Source organism: Aulonocara stuartgranti (assembly GCF_965226115.1).
Source record: "Aulonocara stuartgranti genome assembly, chromosome: 14".
In the NCBI taxonomy this organism is placed as follows: Eukaryota; Metazoa; Chordata; class Actinopteri; order Cichliformes; family Cichlidae; genus Aulonocara; species Aulonocara stuartgranti.
In genome coordinates this window covers 13,435,825-13,458,920 of record NC_138950.1, presented here as the reverse complement: position 1 = coordinate 13,458,920, position 23,096 = coordinate 13,435,825, and the positions used below count along the sequence as shown (strand labels likewise).

The following is a 23,096-nucleotide window of genomic DNA, read 5'->3' as shown; positions in this document are numbered from 1 at the left end:
CTTTTAATGTTATATTAGAAACACTCTGCAGTACAAAATGCAATAGTTACTTAGTGAGACTCTTTGTATGTTTTATTGTAGAAATGAAATGTATATTGAACCCGTAAGTTTATCCGTATCATCTAATTCAGAAATAATGGAAGTTACAAGAAAGATAGAGACACACTTGTGTTGTTTACATTTAAACTGTTAACAAATTGGTGTCACAAAGTTTTTTAGGAAGATTTCCAGACTGTAAGTCATTACAGTCTGGAAACAGCTAATATGGATGTTAATTAATAAAGTTAAACATGAGATCCTTCAGACACTTTGAATGGCCAGACAGGAAATGGAAGAAAAGCCGCAGGTGGTAAAGCCTTTGATAGATGTCAGCCAGAGGCATTTTTGATCTTGTGTAATAAATGTTTGCCTAAGGAGCAGCCTGCTTGTGAATTCAGCTACATGGGGCTAGTTTGAAGAGGATCTTGACTTGAAATATAGTGTTTTTGCTTTGTTTTGTTGTGTTTTTCAATATTACCTTATTAAGTGATCAGTTTCTAAGCAGTAAAGTGTTAAATTATAACAAGACTACAGTATTACTCTAAGGGAATTGTTTCTATTTATTCGTTTAAGCCAGCGGTCTGCAACCTTAACACCCAAAGAGCCATTGGGATTTGGTTTCCAAGCAAAAGAAAACACTGGGAGCCACAAATGCTTTTTGAAATCTAAAATGAAGATAACACTGTATATATTGTTTTTTACCTTTATGCTTTGTGTGTACAACTAAGGTGTGTTGCTTATGAAATCCATGAAGTGCTACAGAGAAAATTACATTTTATTTATGTTATTAACACATTTTGAACTCTTAAAGAAATATAACAAAAGGAAAGACACCCAGCTGAACTAAAAGGATCCATGTAGCAAACAAAAACTGTTATATCGCCTTTGGGCTTTTGGAGCCTTGACCTGACTTTTAAAAAATATTTGGAAAAAAAGCACTATGCTGCTGAAAAATGAAAAATAGATATTTGCAAAATTCTGCCTAAATATGTATTTTAACTGGTTAATGTGTGTGGCAGGGCGTGGTCTGCAGTGCCGCTGCAGGGGAGGCGCCTTAACATCTGTGCTCTCTCTGCTGTTGTGTTGGTGTGTGTCGGGCTGTGAGCTGCAAAGCTACAGCCGGCTGTATGCGTACAGCAACCGTGTGTGAAAAGTGGTCAATAAAGAGATGCTAAAGAGCGTGTTCATGGAAACATCGTCGGGTCTGCCGTAGTATGTTTACAATGGGACTTCTGCTTCTGTGCAAATCGGGGCTTTACAAAGTCACTTTCATCTTTACGCAGGACTGTAAGCTGTCATCTGTGAGGCGTGAGCGGTGTTTGTTTTTAACATAGTTCACGGAGGAGAATAGCTGCTGACATAATGTGGATCCAAAGAGCCATAATTGGCCTACCTGGGGTTGAAAGTCTCGATAAATGCACGGCGTTTCGGCGGGTATACCGGCTTCAGCGAGTGTGACGCTTATTTTGAGCGATGAAAAAATAATAGAACGTAATTTTATTTTTATATTTCAATATCACAATAATCTTCCAATTTAGAACTACAAGTTAAAAAAGAACTAACATAAATAAAATACACTTCAGCTAAATACTTCTAATTTATTTTCACATTATGTGCACATACCCCTGGGTAAATGCCCATTGGATAATCCGGCCCAGATGGTGGGGGTACTTTTTGCCTCGTGAGCCCTGATTCGGCCTCACATTGCCAACTGTTTTCCTTCATTTAGCAAATGTTAAATGAGGTCTGCAAAGTTCTGACCTAATTCACACTCTCAGATGGAAACCAGTAGGCTTCTGCTGTTTAATACATTTCTCCACGACCTATAATGAAATATTTTGAGTTAACCAATCAGCTTTGATTAACCTAAGAAATGTAAGAAAAGTCAATGCTCTTTGTGTTGCTATTTCTGATTTCTTGGTAATCGTTACATCCAAAGTGTACTCTGATGCTCCATTGATGGAGGTCCCTGAATGGAGCCCATCCAGAGTTTTTATCTGGACCCTATCTAACTCTTTAAAAAAAAAAATGCGATCGCACGAGCAACACCCTGTAACTTTTTTTGTTTGTTTGATTTTTTTCCCCCATTGAATACATTTTCATAATGCATGGTTGGTTCACAGGCTCTCCTCTGGGTACCCCAGAACCACTGGTGCTTCTTACTCCACCACGGTGCCTCACAGCCAATCGCACGCAGCACGGTGTCCTCCTCACGTGGCTCCCTCCAGCCAACCACTCCTCGCCCATCGACCGTTATATCATGGAGTTTCGCCTTGGGGAGAGGTGGGAGGTTCTGGATGACTTAATCCCTTCAACTGAGACCGAGCTCATAGCCAGAGACCTTGTTCAGGTCAGTATATGGAAATTTAGCTGTGTAACGTTGAATCCTAAGGAGTAGAAAAGTAGTACTTTTTTGTCAATCCAATTAAGGAAAAGTAGCTCCTCTTTGGTATGCAAACAGTTATAAATAAGAAGCTGCTTTCAATATATCATGTGCAGCAAGACAATGCCTTATAGTCTGAGCACAATACCCTGCATTGCAGCGCATCTCTGCATCTCTCTGACAGGAGTCCTGGTATGAATTTCGAGTAATGGCCGTTATGGATGACCTGATCAGCGAGAGCAGCAATGTTGTGGGAGTTTCTAGCACAGGTGAGTGTCTTTGTGCTCGGCCCTTATGAATAATCTATTTTTAAGTTGTTACTCCATATCTCCTTTTATGCTCTCAGATCCCTTCCCTGCTCCAGAGTTGCCCGATGAGGGTTTGGCGCGACCTGTGGTGGCAGGAGTCGTGGCAACTATCTGTTTTCTGGCAGCGGCGGTACTGTTCAGCACTCTAGCAGCTTGCTTTGTCAACAAGCAACACCGTCGCAAACTCAAGCGCAAACCAGGTTAGTCTCCTCTTTCACTTAAATTTACATAGATTAGGTAAAAGTTCATGTTTGACCATGGATGGGTTTATCAATGGGCTCAGAGGCACAAAGAAAAACACAAAGCAAGCACAAAGAGATAAAAAATGACAACAAAGAGTAGCTAAGAAGTAAATTGTTTGCAGTTGTTTTTGGTCTTTTTCAGTCTGTCTTGCTTTTTGTTTTGCTGGGCGGGGGTCCTTTATCGTCTGCGCCCAGAAGCTCATTGTCTCATAATTCATCCCTGTGACTGACTTTTACCTGTGGTGTTCATTAGAGAAAATCCTAAACTTAAATGTGTTTGTCCTCTCAGATCCTCCCTTGTCGGTGACACACTTCAGGAAAAGCATTGAGTCGCCGTAAGTAAAGCTACCCCAGAGCCTCTCCTGTCTGCTAGAGGTCGCCACTACTGTTCGTCCTCTCTTACACCTGTTATAACTATCTGTACCCTTGCATGCTATGACAAGTCATACACGTTAACATTAAATAACACTCAGTTCTGACCTGTCACCTGAAAATACCTTTTGGAGCCTACTGGGAAGAATTGATTTTTACCCTCAGCATGTTTTCTCCAGTGCTTTTAAACAACAAGTCAGTATCTAACATGGTATATCTGAGGAAAGTCTTGAAAATGAACCAAAAAAAAAACCCCATTGATGACATGATTGGGCTTCTTGGTAGGTGTAAAAGAACATGAACAGTAGCAACCTCTAGCGGATCACGGGAAAAATTAAGGAGAGTTCAAAGCAGCAAAGTCTGCATTTTAAGCACATTACCCAGAGTGCTCAAGCTGCAGTATGTGTATTGATTTTTGATCCATCTGTATTCTTTAACACTGTCTGCTTTCTGCATGATTCTCAGTGTTTAATGATGCTGTTTCTTTGTACAGTATCAGCTACACGTGTGTACCTGTCTGTCTGTATATCTTGTGTACATGTATGACTGCATTTCAATCTCAAAAGAAGCTCCTTTCTGACTCTAATCTGTGTAAATCCCATTGCAGAGTAAATGTATGTTTGCTTGTGACTTTAAAACCTAAAACATCAGTATCAGATTACTTCTTTCTATTTTTTCATGAAATGGTCCAGGCTGCTCAGGGAGTTTACACTTAGTCCTTCCAGCAAGTAGCATAGTTAAAGATGAACCAGGCCCGTGTCGTTTGTTTCCCATCGCAGGCCTCCTCTCACCCCCTTGCCAGGGGTAGAGCCCTGCTGGGACGAGCCTGCCAGGAGCAGTTTCTTGCCCCCGCCGGCCAGCCCCCTGTGAGTGCCTGCCTGCACCAAAATACAGAGTGTGCTGCACTGCACTGGCTTGGCTGCATGGTTAATGCATTGCATAGAAATGATTAGCTCACAGTGATTATTTGTAGTTGTAGGGGTGCCTACTATTTGCATGCACAGACTTCCATGCACCATACAGGGATTAAATTGCACTAGCTCAGCTGCATGTACAGTACAGTACTGTGTATATGCACTCACATTCTAATTGATGTCTACCCGATGCATTCAGTGACCCAGTACAGTAAGTGTCGAGTATGCTGCTCCTGGTGTGGGCAAATGAGGCCTGGTTAGATGTCATCTGCTTTCCACACATCACCATTTGGTGCAGCATATGGAAATTGGTCTCACGTCTGCTCAAGAAGATGTAGACTCAGTAGATCTGTGATACGGTTGTCATGGTTGCGTTGTTGGCTTTTCTCTCATCCCGTCACTCTTTGGTTCATTAGCTGCAGCCCCTATCAGGAGTCTGCTGCCGCCATAAACTGGCCATTATACCGTAATGAAGTTCATTATGGCTGCCTTGATCGAGCGCTTTGGCTTTCTACTGTGTCATCTGTTTACAAACCGCAATCATATCAGTTTATTTCAAGTATCAGAGATTTTTGGGGATTTGTTTTAAAATACTCCTACCACTATCCGCTTCATCTGTTATGTGTTAAATTAAGCCGGCGTTCTGTGTCTGCATTTTTATTTTTTTTATCAGGTTATCATCGGGGAAGATAAGTCCAGAGAGCTCCCCTCCATCTCGGCCCCGTTCTCTTTCGTCGGAGGGTTCCCACGGTCCGGGCCTGTATGTCAGGAAGCTCCCGAGTCCTCAGAGAGAAAAAGAAAAAGAGCTCTCCTTCTACAAGAAAACCAAGCGTGCCATAGCCAGCAAGAAATACAGTGTGTCCAAACATGAGGCAGAGGTCACCACGCCTATTGAGCTGATAAGCCGTGGCCCCGATGGCCGCTTCGTCATGGAGACCAGCCCACCTCCCCGCCGCATCCAGGGCTTCCCCTTCGCAGAGGAGTCTGACATGTACCCTGAGTTCCGGCAGTCCGATGAGGAGAATGATTTTGACCCAGGGCCTCTGCCGCCCATCATGCCCACGCTGCGGCCCCAGCTCTCCCCAACGTCCTCGAGCCTGGAGTCAACGCAGCCCCCCACCTACAGCCCCCGCCTACACAGGCCCATGGAAGGTATGAGCTTTGCAGAGGGCAGTGCACTTCACGCCTCAGGGCAGGCCCCGGCCTCCCGCTACAGGGGCTTTCCCCAAGGCCCATTCTATGGGTATCTAGGCAGCCGCGCTGAATCAGGGATTCCACCACCATTCTACATGCCTGACATCAGCCCACGTAGCTCCGCTCTATCCTCACCCCCAGGCACCGCCGAGGGGCCCTTTGGTTACCCCTCCATCCCCGAGGAGAGTGGAGAGATGGAGCACCATCAGTACACTGCCTCTGGCCATTCTCTGTCTCACACACACAGCCCTCCTTCTCGCTCACCTGAAAGCTGGCAGCCTCATGAGTTACCCTTCCTGGGTCTAGAAGGTCCACGGTTCATATATCCACCTCACCATCCGTTACATCACCCCCAGGACCTCCCTGACCCACCCCCATATCCTCCTCACTCTCTCCCTCCCAGTCGCCTGCACCTCCCACACCTAAAGGATCCAATAAGCCCCGGACTCCTGCAGCTGGAGGTTCCTGTGGCTCCCCCAGGCAGAGACAGGCCCCCAGGGCCTCCGGTTAGGCGTTTAGCTATGCAACAGGCCCAGAGTCTTGGCCAGCTCAGACACACGGCCCACGGTGTGGGTGTACCAGTGTTGCCTTACCCTGACCCGGCAGTCCGTGCAGGGAGCCCAAGCACAGCCCCCAGTAGTAGCCCTCAGTCCTGGCTCAGCCCGAGGGCGGGGCGCCGGGCAGACCCCAGCCTACCCCCACTAGTACTCCAACCCTCCCGCCTCTCTCCACTCTCCCAGAGCCCACTTAGCACCCAGCCGGGTTCCCCAGATATTCTTGTAAGGCCTCCTCCGCGCCCCAGCATCCTCCGCACCTCTCGGTCTCTGGAGATGCCTGAGATCACCCTGCAGCCCTCGGCTACTGTCAGTTTCTCTCGGAGGTCCTCCCTGACCGCCTCTCCTACTCAGAGCCAGGGCGCCAAGCAACCCAGCCCCAGTTACCACGCCCACATGTCCTATGCCTCCACTGCAGCCAGTTACCCCTCCCAATCCCCCTCTCCCCCTCCGGAGGGCAGGGATGTTTTCGGGCAGAGGCCATCCCAGAGAAGGACAGAGGAGGAGATGCTACCCTCAGAGCCCTCCCAGCTCCAGATATCAGCCTCAGGGTAGGTGATCCATTGCAGTAGAGAATAGTCACACATTTTTTAAGGAGGAGACTTTTCGTCTGCTCGCTAAATATCCTCAGTATCACTTTGATGTTTCCATTAAGAAGTAATTAAGATGCATATTGTACTTTAATATGCAGAAGGCATGTAATTGCATTTAGCACACATTGTCTCAGTTCATTAAAAATGATCTAAACATTAACATTGAATAGCATGTGAAAGCTCAGTGTGATTTTAAGATCATGTATTTTTGTATATAGTACTGATGGCTCGTAATCAATAGAATCGATGAAATATTGATCATAATTCAAACTTAAATCAACTTTAAAAGCCATTTTTTCTGTTTCCCATGTTGAATCTAAAATCTTTGAGTTAAAGTATTTTAAAAACTGAGTATAAATTATATTAAATCGGGTCGGTTTATGAAACTAGTGTTTATAGGTTTAACCTCAACAATTTACTGTACATTTAATGAACAATTACATTTATTATTTATACCATTATTCTGTCACCTTCCAGACTATTTATTCATGGATAATAAATTGCTTACTTATTCATAACTCAACCAATATTAGAGCCAGTAGCTTATAGCCGCTTGTAGCAGAACACTTTTCTTCTTTGTTGAAGAAGATTGAAATTGTAAAAGTCTATATTGTAGCTTAGCGATGGAAAGAAAGTGTAAAACAAAGCAGTTGGTAGTTTGTACACATTTAGTAGTTGACACATACTCATTGTGTTATGTTATTCATTAACTTTCGCTTCTTGCTCATAAACTAATAAGATTGTTTTAAAAAGAATTAGTAAACAATTTATAAACAAATAATGAAGCCATAATCTCAACTTATCAATACTTTATAAGGATGGATAACAAACCATCTGGTCTATAGTTATACAGTTGGATGAGTTGTATTTATAATAGTAAAGTCATAAATAGAAGGCTCTGTGTCTGTCACTTGATCATAAAAAGTAAGATGTTAAATATATCCTGGGACTCCCACTTTTCTAGAAGGTCCAAAATTGGAGCGCTAAAGAGGCAAACGAAGTGTTTTGAGGAAGATGACTTGGCAAAATAGTTCACTTTAATCCGATGTATTGCAGAGTGATTTATTAACCATTAAATTAATATATTCAAAAATAATTAGTGTCAAGTTATAAGGCATATAACATATAATGGCTGCATTATTAGAAAGTGGCATCCGTAAGGATAAAAACCGACTAACCCGCTTAAATAGAACAATAGATTTTTTTTCTCGTAGTATTGGTAGATCAGTGGCTGAGCACATTTACTACATAAAGGAGGAAATGTTATGCTTTACACCCACATTTAAACACATCTACACCCCGTAGAGTTTCTTTACTGCACACACTCCTGTGGCCCCTCACACCCACCTCACTACCCTAGAAGCTACAATCACATGGTAGCTAAAGCCATGCAGCAGAGACTCGCTCCTGCACTATCACTGGCCTTTAAGGGAAAGTAGCTTATAGGGCTGCTGCTTTTTAGAGGGTAAGGGTCTTACCTGATTTGTTTTTGATTGATCTCAGCTATCTGGGCAGCGTTGTTGTGACCCGGTCCCCTACGCCGCAATAGGTAAGGGTCGGACCCATGTCTGAGAGGGGAGGGGTCAGCAGGGGGAGGGCTCTAATCACTCTCTCCTTTAAAGGGGAATCGCTTTGGGTTGTGCCTCTGTGCTGGATTCAAGTGAAGTGCAACTAATGGTAATAATGACTGCAGGACACATTTGTCAATACAGTTTCAAGGCAGAGTAAGCCTGCTGTGGTGTAGGCTACAGTAATTAGGCTTGTGAGCAAGCAGGAGGAGTGGTTTTGGATTGTGGAGAAGCATTTGATTTTGTCCTTTTCATTGTTTGAACGCAGACATGTTTCCCTGCACTAAAAAAAAAAAGAAAAAGCCTTGAATCAATAGAGGACGCACATGAATGATAGACTGGAGTATTCCCCTTTAAAGTTTTGTTCCATGTGCAAAATGCCATGCATGCATTCTCTAAACTTCTCTCTACAACCAAACAAATAACAACAATTCTCAAACTAAATTCTTTGTCACATTTGTTGTCCTGAGTGCTTTCGTTTTTTCTGTCATGTGACTGTTTTTAATGGCCATTTCCTCTTCCTGTCATGTGACTTGTTCTTTAACGGCCATTTCCTCTACCTGCCATCTCCTCCCGTCAGCATGGTGAAGCCTCTGTACGCAGTGTTCATGTTTCTGAAAGTGTGCTGTATAGTGTTTATGTCTATGGAAATGAGCAATATTTTAACACTGTTGCCTCGGCACACAGTTTATGTGATGATAATGGAAATGTTCTCTAACTGTCCAGGACTGTTGCAATTCTCCGATTTGTCTCCCCCTCTCTGCTAATGGCTCTCAATCTTTCTCTCCACAGTGACAAATGATGGACAGCATCTCTAAAGCTTTGTGTTCCCATGCCTTTTGAAACAATACATGTTTGGCGCGACAACCTGACTTAATGAAAGCATTAAGTCAGGTTCGACGCTGTTTGCATTCAGTTCTTTGAAAGGCAAAGAGCCAACAGTGAGCCTCGTGAACACAAGCTTAACTTTTTGTGAGGTTATTGGACTTTTTTTTATTTAACTTTATTGCATCTTTCTATGAGAGAGATGGACAACAAAAGTACAACAAGCGTATTCCAGTACGAGGTAAAACTGCTTCTAAGCAGACCACTGGAAGTGAGGATACCTTAACGTGATGTGATTACTTTGTGCTGATTAATTAATTATTTTCATTCAACTTCGCATGCATCACTCATGAAATGAAAATAGTTCTCAAGGTTTCAGGAACACCTTCCTGTGTGTTTTCTGGTTTCTGGTTTTTTGAAATGTGCAGAACTTTCATGTTAGGATGCAGAGCAATCAGAGAAATGCAGAGTACATAAATGGACTGCAGGGGTTGGCAACCTTTTTTTATGATGATAAGTTTGACCTCATCTACAATTTTATAATATTATATGCACAGTTTGGGTTGCAAAATTATAGCCATAGCTGCGATGCAGCTGACTAATAAGTAAAATACAGAAATTTTCCCAGTAATTAAGTAAGCAACAGTTAGTGTGGACAGAGGCAAGTGTTAAAGGAATTAATTAAAGCCTCTTTTATGTAATCATCTTCTCTGACTTTGAGTTGAAAACAGGGGTGTCAAGCATAAGGACTGGGGGCCAGAATCGGCCCGTTAAAGACTCCAATTTGGCCCTCTTGAGAATGTAAAGGAGTGTATAGATTTTGAACTTCTAACTGGCTTTTCCTATTGACAAAGATCTTCCCATGTCCATTCATACTGTACTAAAGCAACTAAGGAATAAATAAACATTTAAATAACAGAGAAAACTCAATTCACTTTTATTTATATAGCCCCAAATTGCAACATCAGGGAAAACTCCCTTTCAACAGGAAGAAGCATCCAGTAGAGGCAGGCTCAGGGAAAGACGGCCATCTGACGGGGTGGGGGGAGGAAGACAGGACAAAGACATGATGTGGAATAATATTAAAAATAGATTAATAATAACTAATGCAGAGTGGTGTATAAACATATAGTGAGTGGAAAAAAAGGGTGAGTGAGGAGTAACAGTCAGTGCATCATGGGAAGCCCTCAGCAACCTAGACCTATTGCAGCATAACTAAAGAAGGATTTGGGGTCGTGTGATCGAACCGTAACTATAAGTTTTATCAAAAAGAAATGTTTTAAGTCGAGCTGGTTCCACAGAAGAGGGCCTTGAAGCGGAAAGCTCTGCTCCCCATTCTGTGTTTAAATACTCACAAATAATCCAGCAGTGGAAGAACACAGTGCTGCATTCGGGTGAAATGGTACCATAAGGTCTTTAAGATAAGATTGGGCCTGATTATTCAAGACGTTGTATGTGATGAAAATTATTTTAAATTTGATTCTGGGTTTAACAGGGAGCCAATGAAGTGAAGCCAGTATGGGAGAAATATCCTGTCTCTTTCTAGTCCCTGTCAGTACTCTTGCTACAGGATAGAAATTTCTGTGAATTAACAGAAAAAAACTTTATTACATTACATTTTATAATTCCAGGGAAATGAGCTACCAGACCTTTTTCTGTAATTTTACCCATTAATTTCTTTCAATTTAAGCCCAATTTGCACTTACTAAATCAGCATTTCTGTGTCATGCACTTGAAGATATCTGAGGGACAGGGGAGGATTGTATGGCAGCCTAAAGACCTCTCAGCATGAACTGTATGGTGCTTGTAAAGTCACATTACCATGTCAGCAAGTCTTTTGCTGATTCACCAAAACAAGATAACAAGAAGCCCTTTTATTAGTAACGTTTAGCAACAGGGCAACCGCCACTTACACATTATATTTAAGGCACACATTTCTTCAGCCCACAGCTGAACACGTTTGAAAAAGTGACCCCAAATTTTGATTGGTAGTTTGTATTTTCTGAACCATTGTCCGTCTCACGGGCCACTACTTGAAAACGAGATTGTGTGCTGACGCAGGTGACGGTCAGAGGTTGCCGACCCCTGAACCTACGGTCTAGTAAAAATAGCGCTAATAGAGAATTTTGTACAATTTTTTTAGACGACTTCATTGGTACAGGAACTGTCAAGTTCCAGAAATTATTTTCATTTTATGAGTTTTATACAGCAAAGAGGCCAATATTGCTCGCATTTCTGAAGCAGTCACTATTTAAAGACCCAAATGTTAAAGCGAAAGCTTGCTGTAAACTTAGCACGTTTCTTTTATAGTTTTGTCTCTAAGACTCGATGAAATCCCAGATTTTAAAGAGTGTTATTCCACCAAAATCAGAAGAAAATGAACTGATTGAATGAATTGAATTTGAGAACAAATACACTTTAATTATAAATCCCAGAGTGGGTCTTTAACATAATGATTGTTTAAGAAAAACAAATGTATAGCCAATAATTCACCAACTCCACTGCCACCTTAAGTCAACTATTCTTTCTTTCTCTTTTTCGTTCTCTTTCTTTCTTTGTATCTAACTTTTCTCATCCATCACCGCAGATAGAAAGTGGAAATTCATCATCTTAGTGAAAGGGCTCTCAGTAGAAGTTCAAGAGCTCATCAAATCATATGATAGCACCTTCTGGAAATAGAAATGAAAGTGCCATTTTGTCTGTTCTCTCTGAGACGTGACCGAACACGACTGTTGGATTAATCCAGAACAATGTGTGCTGTGTCTTTCATCTTCTCAGGGAACCTCTAGGTGCGTCTAGCGATACTGCCGGGTCTGAGAGCTTACCAGCACTGCTACAACACTGTATTACTAAAGCCAAGGGAGTGGCTGCCAACAACAATAACAACACAACCTCCGGAAGGAGAACAGGTTTGTCTGACGATCGGAGAGCAGCTACAAAAGATTACCGATCAAACGGCCGTCCTGTGTATGAGTCCTTTGCCTCTCTTTCAGGTGCGTCTCTCTCTCAGACCCAGCAGCAATCTCAGACACCCCAAGAGGGAGAGGATCTTAACCTCCCGAGAAAGAGGAAAAAGCAAAACAAGAAGAACCCCTATCTCTATTTGACCTCCTTCCTGCGCCGCAGGCAGTTCGAGGAGGACCAGACAGGCATTCTGGCCAGTGCAGACTCAGAGGGCCCAAATTATGGGACTCTACGCTGACCCGTGTGCCCAACAAGCCATTGGACTCGACTAAACTGACCACCCCTGAGAAATCCCACCTCAGCACGTCCTGCTCTACCTAAATATCAAACGAATACCTTTCTTATAATCCTTAAAAAGTTAATCTGCGTTTCGGGGAGTGGGAAACATTGAGCTGAATACTCCGGGGTTGGAAGACAAGAACAATGGCTTTTCCGGGTTGTCACTGCAACTTGTCTTTGAGGAATTTCACTTGAAAATGCTCTGAAAATATATAATGTATATAAATAGTAAAACAAGGGAATTAAGCTTCCTCCTACAGTAATAAAAAAATGTGTTGGTTGAGTATGTCACAACACGTTCAAGATTTTTCACTCACTGGTCATTGAGGGGTCCATATCTTTAGGTTTTTCAGTGATACAGCGTACTGTTAAGCCTGGTGCGTCCTCGGACAGGGACATGAGTCTACCTTTCCTACAATACAAATAGATTCAGTATTTAAACACAGGGTTCTTACCACAAATATACCTCAGAGTAAACGCAGATTTGCTGTAATTCTTGTGGTATACTGTACGTACTTGACCTTTTTACATATGGATAAAAAGGTTTATATCACACGCCACTCTCATTCTCTCAAACGGATAATATGGCCTAACTTTATCTACTTTAGAAGCTTTTTATTACCAGTAAAAGCTAGCATATTGTGTTTGTTTTGATTTGTGACCCGATGCCAACAATTAGAGGAAGGCGTCTTCATTTTACTGCGCGATGGTTCAAGTGTGTTTACAGCACTGCGGCGCTGCGTTAAGACAAAGATCATAACCTTCACGAGATCGCTCAAACTAACTTGGGACTCAGATGCTCAGCGGAGGTTGGACTTGAAGGGTCAGAGGGACGGGGGTGACAAATTGTGAACTGTACTGTATGTATTTCATTATTAAGGAAATCATTTGTGGAACGCGGCACAGCTCGAGGTGCCTTTTTGTTTTTGCCTTGTATTTATCTGTTGTGTTTGCTTATTTTTTCGAACATAAACTGCCTTTTTCTTCGCCTTCTCACGCTTCTCTCACTGTAGGAGTGAGGGAGTCCGATAGCGTGTGTGTGTGTGTGTGTGTGTGTGGTTTTACTTTTTCTGCCAAGGACTCACGAGAGAAATCGCTACGGAAGATGCATGAACACTTGTTTTGTTTTCTTTTAACATGGGCTTGTGCTTCAACTGTGTATATCCAAATAATAGGATAGAACCAGATTAAAACCTATGAAAAACAATTTTTAAAAAAATGCGCACAGTCAGATTAGGAGGGGGAAAAGGCAAATAAATCGACACATTTTTGCACTGTACATGCAAAAGATTTGATGCAAAAATAACCAAGCAGTACAGCGAGGATGTTAATGTTTAGCAGCAGCTCTTAGAGGAGAATGTGATTGTTTCTAAAGCTGTTAACAAGCAATGGGAAATATTCAAACGACGGCCACCTTGACTGTTTATCTTTACCAACTGTAGATTACTTGCTAGCTACTTCTCTGTGTGTTTGTTGATTTTTCGACACTAACCGATACTGAATGTATGTTTTGCTGTACAGGAAATGAATGTCCCAATGTCACAGAACATTGAATGACCCGTCATTATTGCTTCTAGTGTAGCTGAGATTGGTGAGGTGACCAGTTGGCGCATCAAGTCCAAATTCCTGTATGCAGTCCCACGCGGTTTCTGAGCCAAGTCCCCGCTTTGATCTGCAGAAGAGGAAAAGCAGTTATCATCGTATTGTCACCGAGACATATCAAACAGTTCTTCTCCTAATAACGACTCAAAGGTTTCCAGCTAAAAAAAAAAATCCGCGCGAATGACTCGACTCCACGTCTGCTCGCCGAAATCTTTTGACGAGCGAGAAAGCGGCGCTTGCCTGAAGGCTAGCGCCAGAAATTGGTTTCGTGTAAGATACGAGGAAAAAAAAAATCTATATTTGTTATGTACTGTACATGGTGTGTATTGTATTTGTAAAGATGACGCAAACCATGTTTTACAGGAACACGTTCTTGTATGAGGATGTATGAAAAGGATCCCACGGAAAAAGAAATTAGATTATATATAAAAGTATTTGCTTACAGTACGGCTTTAAGTGGATAATGTTTTTAAAACATTTTAAGGTGCCTAATTTGTCATACTTTAGCAGACGTTATTTTATCTGAGAAGAAAAGAAAGGTTCATGTTAGTACCGTACAGTGTGTTATTGCCATAGCCCGCTGGCTGCACAAGTTGATTAGTATTCTCTCTGATGTATAGTACGTGAATGCCCATTGGAAAAAGCTTTAGGAGCAGAAGTGTGTTGCCCTCTACTATAATATTTCTGGAACAAAGTAATCCTGTATTTCGCCCGTTCACGAGCACACCTGTAGATTCACTCCAGATCTCTTCGCCTTCACGTGTCCAAAGCAAATAAAGTTTTTTTCTAAGAGTCGAGGACATGCTAGAGTCCTGTAAAACACGTGCTGTGGAGGAAATTGTGTTTACATTAGTTCGATGACGAAACGTGTGTTAGGGCATAGTTGCTTTGAACATTACGACTTGGTGCTATGTTTAACTTTGTGGTGCTGTAGAATAGAGGTCTGAAGATTTTTTTTTCCGTTCCCTGTTTCCACAAGCGACTCCGTCGGCCCCTGGTGTTTTTGAGCAACTAGACACTCTAGGCCCTTTTCGTTAACGGTATCATGGTGTGAAGACAGTGATAGACAATACTGGAAACTAGTAGTGTAACCTCAAATAATAGAGACTTGTGACATTCAGATGAACTCAAGACGACTTGTTTTCTATAGCGTGTTTGCAATGTCTGTCTGTGCTTCCAAGGTACCCTCTCTAAACGATGTTTGTGCTGATATTGAGACTATTAACCCAGCCTAAAAGGAGAAACATAACCTAATTTAGATTAGTACACGCCACAGGACACATGAGAAGGAATCTAAGAGCATCAGATCACGAGGGGATCTTTTCTACACACTTCCTGTAGGTCTTTGGTTAACAGCACTGTTTTTCAAGCACACGACTGCAGGGGCGCTACCGTCTCATGTCACACCGCCACCTTTTTTCAAGGTAGAATTGCTACTAGTACTGTACAGTATAGCCATGGGTAGTCACCAGTCCACATTTGTAATTATCCCCCTCGTAGAAAGGAATCGGGAAAGCTCATACATCCTCTTCCTCGTGGGTTTTTAAGAATGGATGTTGTCTTCCGGGCTTTTTTTCCCTCTCTTTTGTTTTCCTTGCATCTTCAACAGAAACATGTACAGTGTTTAAGAGGGCTGCTTTGGATGTACTGTTAGCTCATTTCTGTTTGTTTTTTGATTCGTTTGTTTTCTCTCAATTTTTCTGCTTACAGCTTTTAGTGCATCACTAGGTGCTGGTAGGATGATACTTAGAAGAGATTTGTTTTTTTCCTTTCGTTTTTTTAAATTGTATTAATCTTGCATGTAGAGACAATACAAAAACGCCTATTTAGCAATCATTCATGGACATCCGAGCTGGTTGTTATTGGACGGAAAATAGAAATATGTAGTATTTTCTATATTCTCTGTTTTTGTGTACCAGCACTGAGAACTAGAATGTATTATTATCGTAGGCTACAATAAGCACTACATCGTTGACTGTTTTAGCTAATGCTCATACTCAAGCAAACCAAGTAGTGCTTAATTAAAGGAAGAAAATTTACTACATTTCATTTCACTTCCATCCACTGAACTCTGTGCTGTACATCACATGTTTACATGCTGTATTATATGTTTTTATTTTGTTTTTTTATGTGCATAATCTGTCTCCATAATGTTCATATGTAAATAATTCAAAGCAAAAACATTTGTCTGTTTTTTTTGTTTTTGTTTTTACTTTTTCTCTTTTTAAAAAAAAAAACAACAACAATGACCTGATGTTTCTGTTTTGTTTTTGGTCAGTTTTTTAGACTTGTCTTTCTTTTCTGTCACCGCATCAGGTATTTATGCTTCACTTAACTTTTTGTGAGCAATTAACTCATACTGTATGGTGCTGTACCAAAGCCTTATGTATAATATTTGTATTACATTTTTTTCTCATTTGCCACTGCTCTCCAGTGAATTCGTCTCAGATCATGTCTTACTCACTCTTCATGTTCAACTGCCATGGATCTTGTTTCTTTATTGAGTAAAACTGAAACCTGAATGAACTATGATGTAAAAACCACCCTGGGCCGTTACCAACTGGCCTTGGATGTACAGCGGCAGTCGTTGCCATCTCAAGCCTTTATAGGGAAAACGCACAGGCTCACTTCCGGTGGCTCGTCATGACGTAGGCATGGGCTTAGCACATGCTCTATGCTCTATCTATGGCATGTCTGTGAGAATATGAAAGCAGTGTTGTGTTCATGTCACCATATCATTTCAAACGTTTAGTCCCATATGAAATTTTCCTCTCAAATTTTTGTATTTTGATATAATAAAAAAATCAAAAGAGGTCCTGTTTTTTCTGTGGTTTTGTGTGACCGGTGAAGAAGATGCTGTAGTTCATACGCTAGACACAGGGTGTAAGTGTTGGGCAGAGAGTGAGGATGGGATATGAGCAGCTTAATCAGGTCAGGGTTTTTTTTCCTTTTTGTTGTTGTTGTTGTTTTTTTATTTTAGGACACATGAGCAGGATGATTACAGGAGCGCCAGGTTTCGAATGACCTTTTTTCTTGAATTAAAAAAAAGAATAAAAGTTATCCTGTGAATGTACTCTTAGATCCGACAGACACAACCAAGGAAGATCAAAGACTCGGTTCAAATGCATGCTTGTTGTTCAATGATTAATATCCCCACCCAGACTTTGAGGAATGAATTGTCCTGCGGCTGAGCCAGAACAAGGAAGACAAATAACCTGAAAGAGGATGAGGTCTGTCACACTGACCTTTGTGCTTTTGTTCAAATTCCCTCTGGCATGCTTGGAAGCAAACAAATGCAAAGCCATCTGCATACACCTTAGGAAAATAAAAGTTCACCTAATCCGCTGGTCAAACAGACGACGTCACCTGCATTTCACAAAGATTGCTGAATAGACAGGGTTAATTGCTTTGTATCTTATTCCTGCTGTTTAAACTATGGCATTTTTTGTGTAAGTCAATAAAGCAAATGTGAGGGTGTTTTTATTTAAAGAAATGAATAAACATTATTTAACATTGAGTATTTGCCTAATAGTGGTAAATACCACAGTTTACCCGAGGCCTGGGAGCATCAGATATTCATTACAATGATACTATGATATGATGAATGATATAGCCCAAAATAAAATACAAAAAGCCCATTTTAAATAACATGTTTACATATCGGCAGTTTTCTGCCTCAGAGTTAGATGATAAGACCCAAATACATTTTGGATTTGTCTGGTAAATCCTTTAATGTGGCATACAGGATATGAGAGGGACAGGGGTGGTAAGTATAGCAGCTTTAATCGGTGAAAGGTGGCAAAATCGCCTTAATTAATTAGCACAAATTCATAAACGGTGTAACTGTACAAACAAGGTTCCACCAGGAAACCAGCTAATAAACTAAACATCAGTTTGTTTGTTTTTTTTGTTCAAATCACATTCAGAGCGACTGGACAACAGCAGAGTATCTGAAAGTTACTCCATGTTTTTGACCTTTAGAACAAAATATAGTTACTTGAATGTGAGTGAAACATTACAAGATGAACGTGAACTGAAAACACACAGCAAGTGGGTGCAAAGACAAAAACACAGACAACTCCCAAAAACATGTTAAAGCTGTGGATGCATCACTAACGGCTGCATCCTGATTAACAGGTCTAGAGAACATAAATTCATTAGGAAAGGGTTTACTGAGGAAAAACAGAGTTGGATTTTGTGCGGGACCTGTGTGGTGTTTTTGCATATTCACTTTGCTCTGAAACTTGGCATCTCTTAGAAAATAAAACCCTGGGAAAAGTTATAACTTTACTAAGTTAACATTATGAGGTACATTAACAAGGCTAACCACTGGGCCTAATGACTAAAACCCAGGTTTTGACAAAACTTTAACAGGAGTTGAAGTTTTATTGGCTTCTTACAGCAGCTTGAGCCTTTCCTGTGAGTTCACCACGCTGCATACCAGCAGCATCAGACAGCAGTAACACACATCTGTCAGGTTCTCCAAAGGGACCGACTTCAGCGGGTTTGCCCAGGTGGCCTAACAGTACTATCTTCATTTATTATTCACAACTATGAAATGTATAGCATAGGTTCAAACAGCAACTGATTTGTCACACTTTCTATAACATCTGTCCTTTTCATCTTCTACTCAACTTTAAGTCAAATGTTTTTTTTCCCCATTATTTTTGTTTCACAGGTGATGTTGTTACATATTCCAGTCTCCAGTGGATTATTTGCAGCAGTGACATTATTGTGGCTGTGGATGCAGCACTCTATGTAAATTAAGCCGAGCTGATGTTTGTGCAGGTTAGACGAGGCATTCGTTCAAGCTGCTGAAAAGGAAGGACTTGAATAATTTGTATGGTATCCTAACTAGTTACCAGGCAGTAGATTTATAATCAAAATTAATTTCCACATTTTGTCCATCTCCATCATATGCTAGCTACTTTTGGAAGAAAAATAAATAAAGAGAGAGCACAAACTGTTCACAGTATATTATGATGTTATTCAATGGTGCCAAAAATGGCTGTGCATGAAAATAGAAGCTTCTGTTAAAAAGATGGATTAGATCCTATCAATTATGCTAGCTGTATAATCGATTTTCAAAATTACAGTAGGCCAGAAATTTTAGTACAGGTTTGCAAGGACCATAAAAGGTCATCAAAAGGTCCCAGTGCTCCCACAGCCTAAAACAGAAGAGCTGAATTTCACATTACCTCCTTCAGTGGACAAGCACAATAGATGCTGTATTAGGATGAGTGACTTGCACACCAGGTTTCACTCCTCTCTGTTACCACCCACCTATTTTACAGGGTTATGTAATTCCTTACTGAGCATTACCTAATGCAGCACAACTTGCCAGACGGGGCTCTTCGGACTGGTGAATATTTCTCCAACAAGCGCTTGCAATACCCTCATGCCTGCCTCATATGTGGGTCCTTGACTTTGAAAGGTCTGGGAAGCCCTGAGGCTAAAACATCCTAGGCGCGGGCACGAGGTCAGTTCAGCAGCGCGCGCTCCCGGCACCGAGTGTGCAGATTTCCCAGCCTTTCAGTCAGTCCGGTCGCGGCTCCCGGAAAGACTCCCACACTGCCTCAGCGATGCCGCACCCGGTCAACGGTTTTCTCCGCAAAACGTCTACCTCAGATGATCAGCCGTAGCCCGAGTGTGAGTCCGAGCTGCGCATTTCTGCAGTGCGATGCTGACAACATGTTTCCTCGTCGAGGAGCCCTGCGCTGTGCAGCATAGAGGAGGCAGCAGAGTGGAGCAGCGGGTACAGTTACAGGTAGGCTGCTGTTTGAGCAGGGATCGTAACTGGCTGTGCAGACATAACCACACCGGGTTTAATGTGCTGTCAACCGCCGAAGGTGTGACCATCGCGCGTATTTTAGACCCCCCCCCCACCACCACCAAGCTGATGTGATTCTTTACATTAGAGTTGACTAATGATCGTGTGTTTATGTGTGCGCGTGTGTTACGCACGCAGCTGACCGCTGATCTGTCAGGCCCAACAGGTCAGAGTACACAGGCTGTAAAGTTTTCCCAGTGGATCCCAGGAGTCGGTTTACGGGACTGCAATATGCGCATGATTGCATCACAGGGAATTAAAACTGACTTTGTCTGTCAAGAGGATTTCGTTGCTGGTGTGTGTCTGTGAATCACTGTTGTGCAGTGCGTGGACACAGTGTAACCAAGACCCGTGTTACTGCAACAGTGCAACACTTGCCCTGCAATAAGTGTTGTGACACCTGCACTTCCTGTATTCGAATTTCTGCCATGTGTTTATTTATTAGTTAGAAAGATCTTTAGTGTTTGAAAGCTAAGAATTGTATTGTAATTTGTGAGGCTGTGTTCATTATGTAAGATATGGCAAGTGTGGTGGAGGCTTGAGTATAAAATAGCTGTAGAGTAGAAACAAACATAAAGCAACAGTTCTGAGTGAGATGCTACTGAAATATATTAAATGAACTGTTAATGTGTTAAATGTAATGTATACCAATCAAGTGAATTTCATTTGCCCAGATTCAATTAAATGTAAAATTTTACATTATACTTATGTAACAAAATCACATGTAATTACATTAGTCAAACACAGAAACAGGCAGATTTTTGAGTGAATGGTTAGTCCATCAATCCCTCAGTTAACTGAAATATGTTAACAACATTTGAGTAATCATATATATACATTTTAAATGGCTTTGTTTTTAAGACTGCAGATGCACCAGTAAAGACTTTGAGCTATTTGACATTCTGTACTAATGAACTATATTTTTATCCAGTTGATGACATTTTACACAACTCCCAGAATCCACTGGGTCCAGTTTGTCACTCGGGAACAATTATGTTTGTAATGTCTGTAGGACAAAACGTGCTATTTACAGACACTGTATTTGGCGTTAGGAGATAAATGCATTGGAGATGTCGTAAAACAAACGATTCATCGTAGAAAATATTATTTAGAAATGTGTGTTGGAGTGTGTGGGCTCGCTGTAATAATTGCATTAGTCATATTCTATGGTAATGTGTATTTTGTGTAATGTGGTCCAGTCGACTGTACAGTACAGCCTTATAAATGCATTTCCACAGAGCTGAGTCAAAACCTCCCTGACAGCTGAACATGAGCTTTACAAAGTTTGTAGCTGTTGCAGGGATTGCTGTATTAGATTGCACTAGATTGTAAAGGGAGCTGGGATCTCGTCCTCTGGCATTCCTGCATTTTTTCTTTTTTTGTCTTACACAGTAAAATGGTAAAATGTCTTTTTTTTAGACAAAGTAAACACTCGTGCTTATACTGGAAAGACCTTCATCTTACTGTAAGGGTTAGACTGTCATCCAGAGTGACAGATCAGCTTGTTGATTAAATATTTGGCTCTGTTGCATACAACTTAATCGCCCTGCTGGTCACCCCGCTCTCTGCCTGGCACCGGGGATCACTGTAACTCTGGAGGTTGCGGGGCAAAGGCCGAGCTAAATTTAATCTCACTGTGGTTTGATTTCAAGGAGATTATAAGATCAAATGACCGCTCGCCACCACCATCTCCTCCTCCTCCCTCTATGAAGTGATTTGAGCCCAAGCTTCAGTAACTACAGTTGATTTTTTATTATTTTTTTTAAACGGCATTATCAGAGAGCAGTGCCTCACCTGCTGTCTCAGTCCTGCCGTGCAGAGAAGCAACAAATAGACTTTCTGGTGATGTGTCGGAGCTTCTGGCCAAAGGTTCCTCTGAGGCATCATTTGCCTCCTTGTGCTTACCTCATCCTCAGTCTGGAGGAGCATCAAGTCACGATGGACGGGAGAGCGGTTACCATGGTAACCACAGGGCTTTCTCCTCTGCGTCTCTTGCCTGTGTTGACTGCAATCCAGAGCTCAGAATGAGAGCATGAAACCAAGTTTCCTCCATCGGCCAGCCACTTGCCTTTTGGGGGGTTCTGCAGAAAAAATAAAAGAATTTTATTAAAAGTGCAGTTTAAGCTGATACAGTCGGTATTTAATAAACTTCACAGATACCATGGCCATGTGTATGTGAAAGGGTCACATACCCAGAGACAGTTATCACTATAGACCGTATATAAGAAATGGGCATCGTATTTGGGTCTGAAAAGTAGAACCAGTGCTCAAGGGCCTTAAACCTGCTTTCTTTCTAATAGCAACTATTGGCAACTATGATATAGTCATCTTGTTTTTCCATTCATGACCTCAGTAAACACTTTGCGAATATATTTATTGTCCCAGTCACCAGTTCCAAGTCTTATTGAATCCAACACGAAGTTCATTTTGGTAATCATAGTTCCATGTAAAGTAAATAGTTTATAAAGCAGAGTATCTGATTGGCTGTCATGTGATTTAAAGTCACAAGTTTATGAGTGTGCCGTGCCCTCTCTCCTTATTCGGATTCACCCCTCACATGTGAAATGTAGTTTTAAAGGACCCTGATGTTGACGGGCAAAATGCTCCGCTCACAGATGAGTGGGTGGTGTCATGGTGACTCCTCCTCCCCATCTATGATTATCATCACACTTTGTTGTGTAACTCAGCTTCTCGGATAATTTCAGCTTTTTTCTAGCTCATTTTGGGTTTCTGACCTGCCATCTTTACTATTTTGGCTCATTCTAACCACAACAGGCCTGCAAACCTGCTTCACACAGCCCAGCTAACACTGAAATACAGACACCCAAATGTGGTGAAAACAGCAGGACAGAGTGTAGCAGATTTACACTTATCATGTAGCCAGAAGTATTTATTTAGGCAACTTCCAACAATGTGTGTTTTATCATCTGGCCAGTAAGGGATCAAATTTAAAAAGTAAAAATCAAACATTCTGCAAGCTAGCAGTGATAATTACAATGCAGCCTTATTGTTACTCTTTTTGCTCTTTCATTAGACTTCTGCTAATTCCATAATGAAGGTGTGATTACGTCATGTTACACTGTTTACTGTAGGTCCACAGAATGGGAGCGATTTTTGCATTAATATGTGTCAGTTAAATTCAATTTTTACAGAGAAAGGTAAAAAGACATTTTCATATTCCCTCTCCTTCTTCTTAGCTTCCTTCCTTCCTTGGCTTGCCTTCCTGCCTCCTCTCATATGTGATAAAGTATCTGTGACTCACTTAGACACATCTGCTGTGTGTTTGTAGCTACAAATATACAGGCAGTCATTCTTCTTGTCAGCACACATGCTGATAGCAGTTTCATAAAAAGTGTGCACGACTGTGTAGGCTGCCCTGTTTTTCCTTAAAATGCCATCTAGGCCATCAGATACCGGGGTGACATCCTT

General features: G+C 41.6%; 2 protein-coding genes across 5 annotated transcripts in view; both read left to right on the top strand.

Annotated features, from left to right (window-relative positions):
- The window catches only part of igsf9ba (immunoglobulin superfamily, member 9Ba), a 78,412-nt gene extending 61,811 nt beyond the window's left edge, over positions 1-16,601 (top strand). For 2 of the 3 annotated variants that reach the window (XM_082501940.1, XM_082501942.1), the window contains 7 exons: positions 2,163-2,389; positions 2,607-2,691; positions 2,769-2,930; positions 3,262-3,307; positions 4,932-6,557; positions 11,771-11,901; positions 11,986-16,601. In XM_082501940.1, the coding sequence (XP_082358066.1) occupies positions 2,163-2,389; positions 2,607-2,691; positions 2,769-2,930; positions 3,262-3,307; positions 4,932-6,557; positions 11,771-11,901; positions 11,986-12,194 (2,486 nt within the window). In that variant the 3' untranslated portion in view covers positions 12,195-16,601. Of the gene's footprint in view, positions 1-2,162; positions 2,390-2,606; positions 2,692-2,768; positions 2,931-3,261; positions 3,308-4,931; positions 6,558-8,102; positions 8,149-11,770; positions 11,902-11,985 lie in introns of those variants that run through there. The other variant, XM_082501941.1, reaches the window with a different exon arrangement.
- A 2,912-nt stretch (positions 16,602-19,513) lies between these two features.
- Positions 19,514-23,096, top strand: part of arhgap32a (Rho GTPase activating protein 32a) — a 28,356-nt gene continuing 24,773 nt past the window's right edge. For both annotated transcript variants that reach the window (XM_082501939.1, XM_082501938.1), the window contains exon 1: positions 19,514-19,604. The gene's annotated coding sequence lies outside the window, so the exon portion shown is untranslated. The remainder of the gene's footprint in view (positions 19,605-23,096) is intronic.